Source organism: Melanerpes formicivorus, unplaced genomic scaffold (assembly GCF_026170545.1).
Source record: "Melanerpes formicivorus ecotype bairdi unplaced genomic scaffold, bMelFor1.0.p_v2 SCAF_45, whole genome shotgun sequence".
Lineage (NCBI taxonomy): Eukaryota > Metazoa > Chordata > Aves > Piciformes > Picidae > Melanerpes > Melanerpes formicivorus.
The window spans coordinates 525,849-543,931 of NW_027142397.1; the positions used below are offsets into that span (position 1 = coordinate 525,849).

The 18,083-nt window shown below is 64.5% G+C and overlaps 1 protein-coding gene across 1 annotated transcript; it reads right to left on the bottom strand.

The window, feature by feature from the left end:
* Positions 1-3,822: 3,822 nt before the first annotated feature.
* On the bottom strand, positions 3,823-13,232 carry FAM76A (family with sequence similarity 76 member A). The gene is given in 10 exon segments (XM_068159097.1): positions 3,823-5,586; positions 6,083-6,184; positions 6,599-6,734; positions 6,867-6,953; positions 7,343-7,497; positions 10,098-10,163; positions 10,165-10,251; positions 10,895-10,949; positions 11,673-11,737; positions 13,132-13,232. Coding segments are annotated over 10 exon segments (921 nt in total). The 5' UTR covers positions 13,213-13,232; the 3' UTR covers positions 3,823-5,499.
* Positions 13,233-18,083: the final 4,851 nt, after the last annotated feature.

Here is an 18,083-nt window from a genome sequence, read left to right on the forward strand (position 1 = left end):
CCCCCAGCAGCCTGACCTGGCGTGGTTCCACCTCCCACCTCTCTGGGCAGCCTGCGCCAGGCTCTCACCAGGCTTTCAGTTCAAACCATCCCTCCTCGTCCTGTCCCCATCCCTGCAGCTGTTCAAGAGCGGTGTGGCCGTGGCAACAGGGGCCCTGGTTGCGTGGCCGCGGAGGTGCTGGGTTGATGGTTGGGCTGGATGATCTCGGAGGGCTTCTCCAACCCAAACCATCCCACGGTGCTGTGATCAGAGTGGAGCAGTGCCTAGATCCAGCCAGCCGAGATGGGGCTGTGGAGCAGGCAGGACACAGGGTGCTGGGGAGTGCTCAGCCATGCCTGGTTGCTCCTGCCCCTGCTCTGCACCCAGTGCCCTGGCAGTGCCCATCTGCTGCAGGGCAGATGTCCTCCTGGCACAGCCCTTGATGTCTTCTGCTGGGATATTTTTGTATGAAGTGCTTGGCTGCATCCCCAGCCTCTCCCTGCAGCTGCCCCACTGCCTGGCACACCCACACAGCCCTGGGGTGATAGGGGCTGAAACACCACCTCTGGTGCCAGGGGAGCATGGGGCTGGGTGCCCCTCGAAGCAGGCACCACCCAGACCTGGCAGCAGATAGAATGAGCTCCCAGATTGCTCCTCTCAGATGACCCAAGTGCAAAGAAAGCCTCCTCGGGGCAACCAGAGCCACCCAGACACATCCCCCCCGCCTCCCCCCCCCCCCCCGGAGAGCTGAGCTTGACAAACATCCCTAAAAATAGCCCAGGCTGAGTGCAGGCTGCAGTGCCCCAGAGAGGGGACAGGGACAAGGAGCAGAGGATTGGGGGGCAGGAGCACTGTGCCACGGGGTGGGCTGTGGCTGTGCCACCCCAGCAGGCTGAAGGGGAGAGGCAAATTTTCCTGAAGAGCAGCAGCCAGGAGCTGCCCTCCCAGCCCCTGTCTGCAGAGCCACCCCTGCAGGGCCAGGCAGGGCCTGAGCTGCCCTCGCAGCCCAGACGCTGACAGGACAAATGCTGCAGCCCCACGGCGAGGCAGAGCTGACTGCTAAAGGGCAGCTCAGACAACCAGGGCTGGCTGGGGACAGCTCTGGCCTCATCTGCTCCTTCGGTGCTGCACCACCCCAGCACTGGTGGCCAGCCCAGGCCCCAAGGGAGGCAGCAGAGATGTGTGCAGGGCACTCCTGGGGCACCTGCAGCACACCAGAGCAGCACTGTTGGAGTGTTTCCTCCCCTGGTGCCCAAGGGTCAAGGAGCTGGGATGTCACCTGGGCTGGTCACCCCACAGCCCCCCGCTAACAGCAGTTCATTCTAAATCCTGAGGGCCCCAGGACGTGTTGCCTGAGCCAGCACTCCCAGAGAGCCTGAGGGATGAGCAGGAAGGGAAGGGAGCATCCTGCTGGGAAATTACCAGCTGCTGAATTTGGTTGAGCTCTGCTGCAGGTTTAGCTCTGCTGTGGGCACCCAAAGCTTAGACTCATTTGCCTGATAAAGCTTCAGCTCCTTGCCAGGGGCCCTGCAGGTTTGCAGAGGAGGTATTGATTCAAGTAATTACCTAAAAATGAAGCCACCTGGGGCTGGGAGCTCAGGAAATGCTTTGCAAGAGATTTTTCTGTTGTGCCCTGCAAACACAACCCCCTCCAGCTCCCCAGGTCACTGCTGCAGAGACTTTGAACTTCTGCATCCACAGGAGAGGTTTCTGCTGGAAGCAGGCCAGGGGTGACTCACCTGAAAGGAGTGGAATGGGAAGAGCACTGAGCACACAACTGAGCTCTCCTGGAGCCTGATTAGCTGCTAGCAGGTGGCTGAGATTCAGCCCTGGGGCTGAGGTGCAGCCCCTGGGACAGCACTGCAGGGAGCCTGGGGGCTCCTAAAGCTCTGAACAAATCCACCACAACCCCCTAGGAGGAAATTCTTCCCCATGAGGGAGGGGAGGCACTGGAACAGGTTGTCCAGAGGCTCCAAGCCTGGAAGTGTTCAAGGCCAGGCTGGATGAGGCCTTGGTCTAGTGGGAGGTGTTGGAGTCATGGCAGGGGGCTGGAGCTGGATGGTCCTTAAGGTCCCTTCCAGCCCAGGCCCCTCTACAATGGCTCAATGGTTCTGTGCACCCCTCTGCCAAGACTCAAACTGCTCTAGAGGCAGCAGATGAAGCCCAAAGAGCAGGAAGTGTTCAGGCACCTAAAGGCAGATGCCAGCCAAGGTCTGCCCTGGAGGGGCAAAACCCACCCAGAACCCCTCTGAGACCCTCCCTGCAGCTCTGCTCAGGCACAGACTGTGCAGCCCCCCGGAGCCAGGGCACAGGAGCTCAGAGCTCTTCAGCTGGGTCCAGCTCTGCCTGCTGCCTGGAGCTCAGCCTGTGGCAGACCAGCTCTTGCCACCTGCTGACAGAGCCCCACAGGGGCATACCTGGGCACTTTCCAGGGCAGAGCAGGGTTGTGCTGTGCTCAGCAGAGATAAAGCTGCTGTGGGCGCCGCTGGCATGCTCAGACAGTGCCAATGGGCAGGGCCAAGCTCACCCAGGGGCAGCCTCCCTCTGGGCAGTCCCAGCAGGCTGGGAGCTGGAGATCCAGGCAGCTTCATCTGAAATGGAGCTGAAAGGAGGACAAGGAGCTGCTCGAGGCCACAGAGGCAAGGCTCAGCTCAAGGTCACCCAGGGACAGGCTGAGCAGCCCCTGCTGGTGTGGCAGACACTGCCAGGGCAGCCCCTGCACTCTGCTGGCCTCAGAGAATCAGGAGACCTCCAAGCCCCATCCAGCCCAACCCTGACCCAGCACTGCCAGGGCACCACGACCCCACGTCCCTCAGCACCACAGCTCCAGGGCTTTGACACCCCCCCCAGGGATGGGGACTGCACCACTGCCCTGGGCAGCCTGGGCCAGGCCTGGACAACCCTCAAAGGGCAGAAATTGTTCCTCAAGGCCAACCCAAACCTCCCCTGGGGCAACTTCAGGCAGTTTCTCCTTTCTCTCCAGTCTGAATCTCCCTCTTTCAGCCCAGACCATCCCTCCTTGTCCTGTCCCAACAGGCCCTGCTCAAGAGTCCCCTGCAGCCTGCTCCAGGCTGGTTGTTCCAGGGACTGAGGAGTCACACAGAGATGGGAGAGGTGCCCTGGTGAGCACCATTTGGCAGAAGCTATTTTTGTTGCCTGCATTCAGCTCTGCACTTGGCTGTCACAGCCCAGCAGCTCCCTGCTGCATGCAGCTCCAGGAGGAGCTGTGCTGGGGCTCCAGCAGGGCCAAGGTTTGCCTTTCCCACCCTGCACTGCCTGCGGGGCTCTGGAGCAGCCCTCCCGGGCCGCGGCCAGCAGCGGGGCCGGCAGCAGAGCACAGCCTGCAGGGCTCCAGACCTGCCGGGCTCCAGACCTGCCGCCCCCGAACTCCGGCTGCAACACTGGAAGCTCTAACTGCCCCCCTCCCCGCCCCACTTTCTCCTCTAGGCTGGAGGGGAAGCTTCAGGAGCACAAAGGGCTTCATACTCCCCTAAAGACCCTCCTGGCCGTGGCCTTTCTGGCTCTTACCGAGAAGAGTTTGTTTCTGCTCTGTCTGCAGAAGAAAACTAAGAGGAGGTCTGGGGGGCTCCAGCCGGCTGGGTCCCGGGGAGCTGGAGGTAACCAAGTAACGAGCTCCTAGCAACAGGCTGCAGCCCCGGAGTTAAAGATGGAAACCAAAGTAGGAGCGAAGCAGACAGCGAAGCGCCGGCTCCAGACCCCAAGGCAGCAAGGCGGGGAGCCGGCCGAAAATCAATCGATCAATCAATCAATCAATCAATCGGGGCGGGGAGGGCAGGGGGCGGGGTGTTGGGGAGCCCCAAGAGAAGGTCCAGGCACAGCAGGATCGTTTCAAACACTTTCAGAGCTGCCAGGTTCTGTACAAATCGCCCTTGGTACAAAGATACAAACCTCGGGGAGTGCCCCCCGGGGGTGCCCCCCGGCGCCTCCCGCAGGCCGCTCAGGAGGCTCTCCTCCCCCGCTGGTTATTTTCTGCATCTTGAGAGAAGCAAAATAGAAGCAACTCCCCCGCCCCCCCCAGTGCCCCCCCGGGCTAAAAACAGTGAAGTACAAAAGTGGGGGCAGCGCTGCTCCAGCTCTGCTGGAGGCCATCGAGGGCTGGGGCTGGGGCTGGGATTTTTCCCTTGTTTTCACCACCAGAAGCCTCTCAAAACCCCAACAGCCCCCAGCCAACCCCCACGGGGCAATGGCTGCCGCTGCAGCTGCTCCTTCCACACCGGTGTCACCCAAACAAAGTGCCTGAGTCAAGTCCTCTTGGGTAACAAAAAGGGAAGGAAAAGAGAAGGACATTCACAATCTGCAGTGAAATCCTCAGAGGCCCTGGCAGAGTGGCTGCCCTGCCCCAGAGGGGAGCTTGCCCTCCTCACCACCTCCCTGCACCCCTCTGCCCCGAGGGCTGGAGTCCCCTGAGCTGTTTCTTCCAGCCCTGGCCAGGGCTGGCTGCAGGATGTGGGGATCTGGAGGTGCCTCCCCCGCCCCCAGCAGAGGCCAAGTGCTTTTTGTTGCCCCTCCTCACAAGCACCAGGGCTGGGCAGCCCCCAGCCCAGTTGGCCTCCCTGGCAGTGGTGCTGCAGGTGCTGTGTCTGACAGCTCCTCCCTGCTGCAGGGAACTTTCATAGCCCTTTTATGCTGCTGGTTTCTGATCAGCAATGAGAAATGTCCCTGGAGAACCCTCCCCAAACACTGCCTGGCTTGGGGCACTGCCTGGTGAGAGCTCCCCTGGAGCCAGCCTGGCTCCTGCTCCTGGGTCTGGGAGGCAGTGAGGGGGCAGGGAAAGGGGAGAAGAGAATGAGCTCCAGCCAGGAGCTGAGGGAGCAGGGAGGACATCCAAGCCTCCAAGTCTCCTTGTGAGGAAACAGCAGGAGAGGCTGGGTCATACCAGGCTGCAGTCATCAAAGCCTCAGAGGTCACCAAGCCACCAGGAGGGAGGCATCTGGGTGGGTCTGTTCTGTGCCACTCTGGCTCCCAACCCACCCCAGACAAGACAGAAGCAGGCAGTGGAGTTTGCCAAGCTGAGAGAGAAAAGCAACCCCAAAGCTCCCAGGCTAAACACAGAGCCCCCCAGGACAGCCTGCAGGAGCAGCTGCTGGGCTGGGGAGCTGTCAGCTGCCTTTGAAGAGGGCCCAGCTGAAGGCAGAACTCAAGCCCCCAGCACAGGCAGCTCCAGTTTGCTCTGCACAACTGCTCCCAGCAGCAGGCTCCTGTTTGCTAGTGGGAAGGGCTGGCAGTGGTAGGAGCTGGGCTGGCAAGAACCATTTTCCTCCAGAAAGGTTTCCAGGAGCAGGGATGGAGGACTGCTGGGACCTCTCCCCGTGGATCACCATGGTCCAGACCAGGATTCAGCAGGGACCAGACCCCTGCAGGACGCTGCTGGAGGCAGCACTTCCACCGTGAGCACAGCAGCAGGATGGTGACAGCAGAGAGGTTTGGGCTCCCAGCAGCCAGGCAGTTCCCCAGGCTCCTTGGCTCCATGCTGGGGAAAGCTCCCAGCCTGGGGTGGCTCTAGGGGGAGGTGATGGCTCCAGACTTCTCAGGCTTCTTGCCCTTGGAGAGGGCAGCTGCCTGCTTCAGGAGTTCTCTGTTCTTGGTCTGGAAGCAGAGGAAGTGGAGAGTTCATGGCACAGCTCAGCAGCAGCTCTTGGGATCAGAGAGTCATGGAATTGCTTGGGTTGGGAAAGCTCTCTGAGGTCATCCAGCACAGGCAGCAACCCAACCCCACCATGGCCACCAAACCCTGGCCCCAGCTGCCATGGCCACACCTCCCTGGAGCACCTCCAGGGCTGGGGACTCCACCACCTCCCTGTGCCAGGCCCTGACCATTCTGGCAGTGAAGAAATTCTCCCTGAGGCCATTTCTATCACCTGGTACCAGGGAGCTAGAGACCAACCCCCAACCTCACTGCACCCCAGGATGCTAGAACCAGACTTGATGGGTAGAGAAGGGCTGGACTCAGTGACCTCTTTGCCAACCAAAAGGATTCTGTGGATCTGCTGCTTCCTTTCTTTCCAGAGCTGAGCAAGATGGAGGCCTTGGGAAGCTGCCTGGCAGCTCTGCAGGCAGCACATTCAACCAAGAAGGCTCTGACCTGTAACTGCTCCATGACCTCCTTGTGTGTCTTCTCCATTTGGTTCATCTTGGCCCTCATCTGTGACTCCTGGTACTGCAGGTCAGCCTTCAGCTCTGTGATCTGCAGAGGGAGCAGGAAGGAGCAAGTGAGCTGGAAGGGGAACTGAAGGCCTCCACCCTGCCCTGAGCAGGGCTCTGCAGCAGTGCTGTGAGCCTGGGCGAGTCCAGAGACCTGCTGAGGTGGGCTGGGAGAGAGCAAGGAGACCAGAGCCAGGGCAAGGAGTGGCTCAGGGCTCTTCCCACGGGGAGCAGCAGTTTGCCCTCTGTCTGCTCCCTCACAGAGGTCACTGAGACAGTGGCCAGAAAACCTTTGCTGAAATTAGCTCTTCTGGGTGGGTCCAGAAAGCCTCTGACCTTGGGCAGGAGGAGCCTGGAAGCAACCAGAAGCTGTCCTGCTCCCTCCAGGCCCTGACAGAGCTGGAGCTGGGTGAGCACAGCAGGGAGCTGTGGGGAGAAGCAGGCCAAGGGCTGTTACCTTCTTCTCCTTCTCCAGGATCATCTGATCCTTCTGGTGCAGCATCTTCTTCAAGGTAGCCACCTCCTCCTTCAGCTGGGCAATGATAACAAAGTGGTCAGTGCCAGGGGAGTCCAGGGCCAGGTCTGGAGAGAAGCTGCAGCAAAGGAGAGGGAAAGGCTCAGCACAATCCCTGCTGGGGAGGAGAGGAAGGGAAGGCAAGCAGCAGCCTCCAGTGAACAGCAGAGCTGCTGCCTCTGGCTGGGAGCAGCCCTGGCTCTCAGCTCACCTGTCCCCATTGGCAGATATGGCATCAAACTTGGCTTTCTTCTTTGGGATCTCATTCTGAATGGAGGAGGTGGATAAGGTTTTCTGGCTAGAAGAGAGGAAATGAGCTGTCAGGACCTGAGCAGATCCCCACCCACTCTGAGCCCAGCCAAACATCTCTGAGAGCAAGCACAGGGACCACCAAGTCCTTCCTTCAGCAGCAGCTGAAACTAAACCAGCAACCAAGATGTCAGCCAGAGCAGCAGGCAGGGGAAGAGCTCTGGCTTGAAGCTGCCATCTCCATCCTTTCACTTCATCACTTTGGCTTTAACTGTGCACAACCCCAGGGGGCTGAAGCAGCAAGGCTCAGCCCAGCACACCAGCACAGCCCTTCAGCCAGACCCTCCTCAGCCCTGGGGCAGCCAGCCCCACTCCCAGTGACTCCAGAGGTGCATCTCTGTGCCCAGCCCGAGGGGCCCAGCCCCTGCTGCCACTCACCTGTTGTAGTGGCTGCTGCTGCTGAGCCTGTACTGCTCCTTCTCCTGCAGGCTGCCCCGGGAGGAGCTGCTCAGGTGCTTGCACTGCTCTTTGGTCTTCTGCAGCACCCTTTTGTAGGACAGGGTGCACAGCCAGCACAGCAGCTTGCCATCCACCTGCAGGGACAGGCAGGAGTTATGCTCTTGTCTCCTGCCTGCAGCCCAACCAGAGAAGGCAACAAGTGGCTCGGAATGAGGGAGGGATTTGGGGGGGAAGGGACCTCCAAAGCTCCTCCAGCCCAACCCCCTGCAGGCAGCAGTGACAGCCCTAACCAGAGCAGGCTGCTCAGAGCCCCAAACAACCTGACCTGGTGCCAGGGATGGGGCATCTCCCACCTCCCTGGGCAACCTGGGACAGGGGCCCACCACCCTCAGCATCACCACTTTCTCCCTCCTCTCCAGTCTCAATCTCAGATCATCCCCGTTGGGAGCAGGCCTGGCACAGGGCAGGGGCACAGAGCTGCTGGGGCTGGAAAATCCCTCAGAGAGCATCCAGTCCAACCATCCACCCAACACCAGCATGGCCACTCCTGTCTTGAACACAGCAGAGGGGCTCAAAGCTGAAACAGCCCCAAAACACAGCTCCCACAGCACAGCTCAGCTCCAGAGCTCCCCCAGAACCAAGAGCTCCCCTCGGGAGCTGCCGGGGAGCATCCGGAGGCCAGAGGAGAGCTGGGATCAGCCCTTGAGCCTGCCCTGCAGCTGAGCCTGCCCTGCAGCTGAGCCTGCCCTGAGCCTGCCCTGCAGCTGAGCCTGCCCTGAGCCTGCCCTGCAGCTGAGCCTGCCCTGAGCCTGCCCCGCAGCTGAGCCTGCCCTGAGCCTGCCCCGCAGCTGAGCCTGCCCTGAGCCTGCCCTGAGCCTGCCCCGAGCCTGCCCTGCAGCTGAGCCTGCCCTGAGCCTGCCCTGCAGCTGAGCCTGCCCTGCAGCTGAGCCTGCCCTGAGCCGAGCCTGCCCTGAGCCTGCCCCGCAGCTGAGCCTGCCCTGAGCCTGCCCCGCAGCTGAGCCTGCCCTGAGCCGAGCCTGCCCTGCAGCTGAGCCTGCCCCACAGCTGAGCCTGCCCTGAGCCTGCCCTGCAGCTGAGCCTGCCCTGCAGCTGAGCCTGCCCTGCAGCTGAGCCTGCCCTGAGCCTGCCCTGAGCCTGCCCTGCAGCTGAGCCTGCCCTGCAGCTGAGCCTGCCCTGAGCCTGCCCTGCAGCTGAGCCTGCCCTGAGCCTGCCCTGCAGCTGAGCCTGCCCCGCAGCTGAGCCTGCCCTGAGCCTGCCCCGAGCCTGCCCTGCAGCTGAGCCTGCCCTGAGCCTGCCCCGAGCCTGCCCCGCAGCTGAGCCTGCCCTGAGCCTGCCCCGCAGCTGAGCCTGCCCTGAGCCTCCCCACAGCTGAGCCTGCCCTGAGCCTCCCCACAGCTGAGCCTGCCCTGAGCCTCCCCACAGCTGAGCCTGCCCTGAGCCTGCCCCGAGCCTGCCCTGCAGCTGAGCCTGCCCTGCAGCTGAGCCTGCCCTGAGCCTGCCCTGCAGCTGAGCCTGCCCTGAGCCTGCCCTGCAGCTGAGCCTGCCCTGAGCCTGCCCCACAGCTGAGCCTGCCCTGAGCCTCCCCCGCAGCTGAGCCTGCCCTGAGCCTGCCCCGCAGCTGAGCCTGCCCTGAGCCTGCCCCGCAGCTGAGCCTGCCCTGAGCCTCCCCACAGCTGAGCCTGCCCTGAGCCTCCCCACAGCTGAGCCTGCCCTGAGCCTGCCCTGAGCCTGCCCCGCAGCTGAGCCTGCCCCGAGCCTGCCCCACAGCTGAGCCTGCCCTGAGCCTCCCCACAGCTGAGCCTGCCCTGAGCCTGCCCTGAGCCTGCCCCACAGCTGAGCCTGCCCTGAGCCTCCCCACAGCTGAGCCTGCCCTGAGCCTGCCCCGCAGCTGAGCCTGCCCTGAGCCTGCCCCGCAGCTGAGCCTGCCCTGAGCCTGCCCCGAGCCTGCCCTGCAGCTGAGCCTGCCCCGCGCCTGCCCCGAGCCTGCCCCGCAGCTGAGCCTGCCCCGAGCCTGCCCCGCAGCTGAGCCTGCCCTGAGCCTGCCCCACAGCTGAGCCTGCCCTGAGCCTCCCCACAGCTGAGCCTGCCCTGAGCCTGCCCCGCAGCTGAGCCTGCCCTGAGCCTGCCCCGCAGCTGAGCCTGCCCTGAGCCTGCCCTGAGCCTGCCCCGAGCCTGCCCTGCAGCTGAGCCTGCCCTGAGCCTGCCCCGAGCCTGCCCCGCAGCTGAGCCTGCCCCGAGCCTGCCCCGCAGCTGAGCCTGCCCTGAGCCTGCCCTGCAGCTGAGCCTGCCCTGAGCCTGCCCTGAGCCTGCCCTGCAGCTGAGCCTGCCCCGAGCCTGCCCCGCAGCTGAGCCTGCCCCGCAGCTGAGCCTGCCCTGCAGCTGAGCCTGCCCCGAGCCTGCCCCGCAGCTGAGCCTGCCCTGAGCCTCCCCACAGCTGAGCCTGCCCTGAGCCTGCCCCGCAGCTGAGCCTGCCCCGAGCCTGCCCCGCAGCTGAGCCTGCCCCGAGCCTGCCCTGCAGCTGAGCCTGCCCTGAGCCTGCCCCGAGCCTGCCCCGCAGCTGAGCCTGCCCCGAGCCTGCCCCGCAGCTGAGCCTGCCCCGCAGCTGAGCCTGCCCTGCAGCTGAGCCTGCCCTGAGCCTGCCCCGCAGCTGAGCCTGCCCTGCAGCTGAGCCTGCCCCGAGCCTGCCCCGCAGCTGAGCCTGCCCCGTGCTCACCTTCCTCCTGTCGTCCTTCCTGTCGAAGGCGCAGTGCTGCTTGCACTGCTCGCAGGCCTGGGGGGGGGCCGTGCTTCTTCTCGGAGTTGGTGCAGCGCTGGCACTTGCTGCCGATGAAGGCTGCGATGATGTTGCAGTACTGGCAGGGCTTGGGCTGTGGGAGAGCAACAGGCAGGGTCACACCATGGGGAAGAGGCCTCACAGGCTGCCCGGTGCTGCCCGGGCGCCGCCGCCCCTGGCCCTCAGCACCGCAGCTCCGGGGCCCCGGAAGCCCTCCAGGGGTGGGGACTCCCCCGTGCCCCGGGCAGCCCTTCCCCAGCTTCCCTGCCCTCCTCTGGACCTGCTCCAGCCCCAAGATGTCCTTGGAGTGAGGGCCCTGAAACTGGCCCCAGGACTCAAGGTGTGGCCCCAGCAGGGGACAGCCCCTGTCCTGCTGTCACACCGCGGCTGACATTTAGCCACAGCACCCAAGCAGCTGAGCAGGTGCCAGGAAACTCTAAGCCAATCCCCATCACCACACTAGAAACAGCCAAGGCTGCTTTTGCAGATCTCAGACCAGCAGGGACAAAGATCTCTCCCTGCTCCCCGCAGCAGCCTGGGCTCTGTCGCTCGGCTCCCGGCCTCGGGCGGCGCAGAGCTGCTCCGTCCTGTACGGCCAGAGGGACCAGGCAACAGCTTCCTTCTCAGGGCCCTGTCCTTGGTCAGCCCTGCTGCTGGAGCAGAGCAGCCACAGCCTGGGCTGGGGCTCAGCAGCAGAGAGCTGGCAGAGGGCAGGTGGGGAGGGGCCTGCTCCTTACCGTGCCGTAGAGCTTCACGTTCTGAGCGCACTTCTTGCAGATGGTGTTGGTCTTGCTGCGGGAGGGAGCACAGAACATCCCCCTCAGCACCTCCCCAGGCAAGGACACCGCCGTGGCCAGCGTCCCAGCTCCCTCAGCTTCTGTCCCCAGTGGCTGCAGCGCCCCCAGCAGGAGCCCTGGGCTGGGGCTCCTGTCCCTGTCTGCTTGAGCATGTTTCCCCCAGGTGGCACTGCACGGAAGCTGTCCCTGGGGACACCAGGCCCTGGTCCTCACAAACACAGGAGCCTGACCGCTGGCTAATTGGCAGGGGGGGGACTGAGCACTGCTGACAGCCTGGGAGCTCTGCTCTGGCTAAGGAAGTGAATGCAGGCCAGGACAGAGGGGGACTTGTCCAGCAAACACAGGTAAGAACCTCCCTGGGGTTACCTCTCTCCTTCCTCTGTAAGCTACAGAGCTGACAAAAGCTCCGCTGCAAGAGGCACAGCTAAAGGAAACACCTCAGAAGTAACCCTGGGAACCAGCAGTCAGGCAAGAGGAAAACCCATGGGAAGAGGCACTTGGTGCCTCACTGGGAGCTGGGTCTGAGCCCTGCCCAAAGACAGAGCCCAGGCAAAAAGTGCAGTTTTAAGGACACCGCAGGGGCCTGCCCAGCTGGCTGCTGCAGGCCAGGGGTCCCCCAGCTCTCCCCCAGCACCAGCCTACAGGCTAAGGCTCAGTCAGGCCAGGGGTGGACACAGTCCCTGGGTCTGAAGCAGAGGCTGCTGACCCCTGGCATTACCTCTCCTGCTGGAATTCTGTCCTGCAGTAGGTGCATTTGACAATGGGATGTGCAATGCGGCACTCCTGCAACAGCAGAGCCTTCGGTCAGCTGCAGCCTTCCTCCTCCCCTCCCGATCCCCCTGACCTCCACCCCCACGGACACTCCTCACACTCTGAACCTCTCCTCCCTGTGCAGTCATGGGCTGAGCGCAGAGGCAGGGCGCCAGGGCCGGTGCGTCACAGGCGAGCCAGACGCGGCCTGAGGATCCTAGCGAGGGACTGCGTGTGCCCAGCGCCCACAGGCAAGGGGCAGGGTGCTTGGCCTCACCTGCCCAGGCAGGGACAGGCAGTTCTGCCACAGCCATTCACACCTCTGCCCCGCCCCAGCCTCCTGTGCTGCAAAGCCTCCAGCCCCCCTCTCCTCTCAGCCCTTGCCTCAGAGGCTGCCCTGAGCCCCCCTGCTTTGCTCCACCTGCTCAGCGGCCCCAGGCTGCTTCACCTCCTGCTCTGTCTCAACCTCACCTCGTTCTTCCCCGTGCAGACTGCCCCACGCAGCCCCCCACCCCCCTCCCTCCTCCAGGATACTGTGAGACCCTCCCCCAGCGTCCCCAGACCCTCCCCAACACCTCAAACCTCCCCGAAATGCCGCAGGCTCTCCCTTTGCTGACAGCCTCCCTCGCACTCGGCAGCGCCCCCCCCCGGCACAGAGCCCCCCCCCGGGCACAGAGCCCCCCCCCCCACCCCCCCGGCACAGCGCCCCCACCCCCCCCGGCACAGCGCCCCCCCCCCCCCCCGGCACAGAGCCCCCCCCGGCACAGAGCCCCCCCCCCGGCCCCGCAGCCAGCTCCTCCCCAGCACCCTGCAGCACCCAAGCAGCCTCCAACGCCCCGGGGTGCCCCTGACAAAGCGCAGCCTCCAGCACCTCAGCCCCCAGCTGCCCCCCGGCTGCCTCAGCTGCCCCCTCCTCCCCCAGCTGCCCCCCCCCTCCCCCAGCTGCCCCCCACCTCCCCCAGCTGCCCCCCCCTCCCACAGCTGCCCCCCACCTCCCCCAGCTGCCCCCCCCTCCCTCAGCTGCCCCCCCCCCTCCCCCAGCTGCCCCCCGGCTGCCTCAGCTGCCCCCCACCTCCCCCAGCTGCCCCCCCCTCCCCCAGCTGCCCCCCCCTCCCCCAGCTGCCCCCCCCCCTCCCCCAGCTGCCCCCCACCCCCGCTCGCAGGCTTCCACCCGAGCAGCCCAGGGCTGCCCGGCCCCTGCCCCCAGGCCCCTCCGTGCCCCAGACCGAAGAGATGCTCCCAGGGCCACCCCGCCGGCACCCCCCATAGCCCCCCAGGCCCCTCTGAAGTTCTGAGAGCCCCGCGGAGCACCCCCAGAGCCCTCACAAACATCCCTGCCGCCGCTGCCTCCCACGCACCCTGCGCCCCTCACCGCCCCCCGCCCCTCTCAGACAGGCCCTGTCCTGCCAGGGCCGCCCGCCCCGGACCTTGCAGAGCTGCTGGCCCTGGCTGAGCGCCTCGAAGGGGAAGCGCTGGTGGCACTTGGTGCAGGCGTAGAGCGCCGCCATCCCGCCGCCCGCTGACAGGCGCGGCCCGCCCCGCCCCGGGCCCCTCCGCCCGCGCGGCCCCTCCCCGGCCCGCCGCTCCTTGCCCTTGCCATTGGCCGCTGCCCACGTCGCTCCGGCCCGATCCGCTTCTCACTGGCCGATTTGCCGTCACTCGCGGCTGGGGGGCGGGGCGGAGAGGAAGGGGCGGGGGCTACGTCACGCGGGCCGTGGTGACGCAATCACCCCGCCCCTCCCGCGTGACGCGGCGAGGGGCAGGTCGCGCGAGATCGCGCAGGGTGGGGGCCGCCCCACGATGCCTTGCGGCACCGACCCGGAAGTGAGGCCCGGAAGTGAGGCCCGGAAGTGAGGCCCGGAAGTGAGGCCCGGAAGTGAGGCCCGGAAGTGAGGCCCGGAAGCGAGGCCCGGAAGCGAGGCCCGGCCGGGGCTGGGGAGTGGCCGCGCCGGGGGCGAGGGACGGAGCGCAGCGGGGCCGGGGGAGGGAGCTGGGCTGAGGGAAACTGCTGAGCCGGACCAGCCCAAGGCTGAGGGACAGGAGAAGAGCAGAGGCGTGAGGGCCGCGCCCGGGCGCGGTGCAGGGCAGCTCTGTAGTTAGTGTGAGCGGGATGGGCGAGCCCCGCTGAGGAGCAGAGCCTGGGGGAGGGCAGGGCTCGGGGTGACGGCAGCTGCGGAGCTGCTGCAGGGAGGGGAGGGCCTCAGAGGTGAGCGAAGGGGGTCCGGGTCTGGAGGAACAAAGGGAGCAGAACACTGGGGAGGAGGAGCTGCCTCCACCCTGAGAGCAGAGCCGGGGGGAGCGGAGCCACAAGCGCTAGAGGCAGAGGGGAAACAGTGCTTGAAAGGTTGAGGGAAAGAGAATTGGAGGAAAAGGAAAGGAGAATGAGGGAGGAGGTAATGTCTGCAGCAAAAGGAAAACCTTCACATGAACTTGCTTCCCCCTTTGTGCTGACTCCAGCGGCTGCTGGCCTGCTGTCGAGCAGCTGCTGATCTGCAAGCCCCAGGCCCAGCCCAGAGGATGATTTGCATGGCTGGGACTGGCTCTGCTGTGGGGCAGGGTCAGAGCTGCAAACCACAGCTCGGGGTGTTTGCACCCCAGCTTGGCTGCTGGAATTCCCAGCTCCAGACACTGGGAAGGTTTGTTTTGGACTGGAGGGGAGTTGCTGCAGCAAGGGCAGATCATCCCCTGTGCACACACTGACTGCTCCGCTGTTTCATCGAGTCATTTCAACAGAACCCAGCATGGAGGGGGTGGGAAGGGACCTCTGGTGCTCACCCAGCCCACCCCCCTTGCTCCAGCAGGGCACCACAGTGGCTGAGAGGCTTGGAAGCTCCCCACATCCTCTCTGGGCAGCCTGCTTCAGGCCTCCAGCACCCTCACATCAAGGAAGTTCCTCCTGTTCAGGTGGAACCTCATGGGCTCCAGTTTGTGCCCCTTGTCCTGTCCCTGGGCAGCCCTGGCAAGGCCTGGCCCTGTCCTGTACCCCACATGCCCAGCACTCCAGCTGGGAGCTCTCCAGGGGGAGAGGAGAAGCCCCCTGGACCTGCTGGCCCTGAGAGCACAGTGCTGGCTCCTGGGGTCTTGTCCCCTGGCATTCCCAGGTGCTTGGAGCTGCTCCCCAGCTGCACTGCTGCAGGTGTGCTGCAGTGTGGCAGAGGCTGGGTGCTGTGAGCTCGGGTGGGTGCTGTGAGCTCGGGTGGGTGCTGGGTGCTGTGAGCTCGGGTAGCTGCTGGGTGCTGTGAGCTCGGGTGGGTGCTGGGTGCTGTGAGCTCGGGTGGGTGCTGGGTGCTGTGAGCTCGGGTAGCTGCTGCCTGCCTCAGCAAAGGGAACCGAAGCGTTCTGGAGTTCAGGGCTGCTGTAGCTGCGAGATGGAAGCAAACAAAAGGCAGCAGCTGCTCAGAGCTGTGCTAAGCCCCCGGCAGCCTGAGCTCCTTTCCTGCCTGACATTCCTGTGCTCCTGCCCCTCCCCTCTCTCCGACCTTGGGGGATACCTTGGAATCTTTGGGAAACTTCTTTCCCCACCTTTTCCTCCAGCAGATGACAGAGAATCCGCAGCCCCTGCGCGAGTGGCGGAGCCGAAACGCGAGCCGCCGGCTGCTGCTCGGCCGGGGAGGGCCGGGGGAGTGCCTTGGGCTGCAGTGGGCTGCGTGGGTGCGCAGATGAAACCCAAACTCTGCTGTGCTCGGCCGCCTCGGGGACTGCCTCTCATCGCCAGGCAAATGTGCTGCGTGCAGGAGAAAGGCTCCGTGCCGGGGAAGGGGCTGCAAGGAGCTGGCTGCTGGGTGGGGACTGCGAAATCTCGGGCGGTGGAAGCAGAAGGCAGAGCCTGGCAGGGGCGGTGGAGGGCTGCAAACAAACCCTGCTGGTTGCTCGGGGCCGGGGGGGTGGGGGGTGTGTGTTTTGGGGGGAGGGGGACTGGGGCTGCCCCAGCTTTCAGGGCACAGCACACCTGGAGAAACCCAACCGCCGCCAGCGACCTGCGGGGAGAAATCAAACCCTGCTGGAAGCCGGCGAGGAGGGGAGGGGGAGCTGCAAAGCCCTGGAGCTGCAGGGAAGAGGAATGGTTGGGTTTGAACAACAAAGCTGCCAGAGCAGCCGCGGGTGCCAGGGGAAAACATTTGGCTGAGGCAGAGCATTTGTGAAGCTGCTACTGAAGGAAGGGTAACCAGAAACGCTCCGAGGGCTGCAGCCTCCCTGGCTGACGGCACAGCCTCAGCTCTGCAGCGCTTGGGAGGCTCTCCAGGCTGTGCTGGGCCCCCTCTGTACCCCAGAAGGGCTGCAGGTATCGGCCAGAGTGTGCTGGCCTGCCCCTCTGCCATGGGCTTTGCCCTGCTGCAGCCTCCGGGCTCTCACAGGGGTCGTTGGCCTCCAAGAGCCACCCAGCTCCGTTCTGTCCCAGCTCCGTTCTGTCCCAGCTCCGTTCTGTCCCAGCTCCGTTCTGTCCCAGCTCCGTTCTGTCCCAGCTCCGTTCTGTCCCAGCTCCAGCCCCCCAGGAGGCTGCAGGAGTGTGGGGAGCTCAGAGTCTTGCAGGAGCCTCCACTCCAACCTTGCTCTGCCTGCCGAGGCTGGGGCTAACCCTGGCTCAGCACCACAGCTCTGCCTCTCTGAACCCCCTCCAGGGATGAGCATTCAGCCTCCTCCCCTGGCAGCCTGGGCCAGTGTCTGAGAACCCTTTCAGGGAGGAAGTTTCTTCTGATGTCCAACCTAAACCTGCCCTGGGGAAACTTGAGGCCTTTTCTTCCCCTCCCGTCCCTTGAGCCCAACCCCCACCAGGCTGCAGCCTTCCCTCAGGGAGCTGTAGAGAGCAGTGAGCTCTCCCCTCAGCCTCCAGCTCTCTCAGCTGCTCCTCACCAGACTTTTGCTCCAGAACCTTTCCCAGCGTTGCTGCCCTTCTCTGGACCCACTCCAGCCCCTCCCTGTCCTTGCTCACACACACAGAGCCCCCCCCGGGGCGTCTGCAGCATTTGGGAGCCAAGAAGTTGCCAAAGGAAGTTTGATGCAGCTGCTGTCCTCTGACACCCTCCGTCGCTCTCTCACAGATAATATTTCCCTGTCCTGGCTCTCTCCACCTCTCTCCTCTCTGAGTAATTACCTTGTTTTGTGTGAGCACCGAGAGGTTTTCACAGATAATTCATCCAGCGCTGAGAAGCAGCCAAGCTCTGGGGCTGCAGAGCATTTTCTGGCCACCTGGCACTGCTGCACAGAGGTCTGCGCCGGAGAGCAGCTGCCTCTGGAGGCCGAGTGCAGGACAGCCCAGGGCAGGGCGAGGGGAAGAGAACCCAGAGCCAGCTGCAGCCCTGCAGCCCCTCCTCAGAGCCTGGTTCAGCTCGGCAAGCTCAGCCCCGGCCTGGGGAGGTGCAGGGCCTGCAGCTCCGGCTGCTCTGGCCACGGACGAGGACCCCGGGGAGCTGTTGGTGGTGCTCTGCTCACTCGCAGCTCCCTGCCCCAGCTGCTGCTGGGCTCCAGCTGTGCCCCGCGGGAGGAGCTGGTGTGGGCAGCCAGGAGAAGTGACCTTCCCTGTGGCAGCTCAGAGAGCCCCAGACAGGGTGAATGCTGGTGCCACACTGCTGGGTGTGCTCTCAGGAGGAGGCAGCTTGGACTACCTCACCCTGCAGACCAAGAAGGAGAAGGGCAAAAGCCTGGAGGCACTCTGAGGTTTGGGTTGTTGGAGGAAGGCTGGAGGTCAGCACTCACCCAGGCTGGGAGCCAGAGCCCAAGGCTGGCTCTGGAAACAGCCAAAGCTGTCCCCAGGCGTGGCCTTCCCTTCCCTGGTGTCTCCTCTTCCAGCAGAGGAGAGAAGTCCCTGCAGAGCTCCCGGCCACCCACGACTGTGACTGCCCACGCTGAGAGCTGCCAGCCCCAGGGCCACTGCTGCAGCATTTGAGGCTCCTGCTAACTGCTCCCTGGGGTGCAAACCCCTCTGGCTCTCCAAGGCAGCTGTGTGCTCAGCGGCTGCTGCAGAGCAGGACCTCTGCAAAGGCAGCCTCAAAGTCACAGCCTGGCACAGCCTGGGCTGCTGGCTGCACCCAGGAGAGTTGAGGAGCTGCAGACCTGGACTCCCCTGGAACAGACCCCCCCCAGTCCTGCGTGGGGACAGCTCCCTCCCAGGCTCCAAGAGGAGTCAGTGCTCTGCTGAGTAATGAAAGAGCACAGCAGGAGCCAGCCCAGACCCTGGGGAAGGAGCAGCTGAAGAAGGGAAGAGACAAAGGTTTTCACCTGCCAGCCTCAACCAGCAGCCACCCTGGGCCCTGGACTAGACACTGCTGAGGCCACAGCTTGAATCCTGGGGTCACTTTTGGGGCCTTCACTGCAGGAAGGACATTGAAGGCTGGAGCAGGGCAAGGAAGCTGGGGAAGGGTCTGGAGAACAGGGCTGGGGA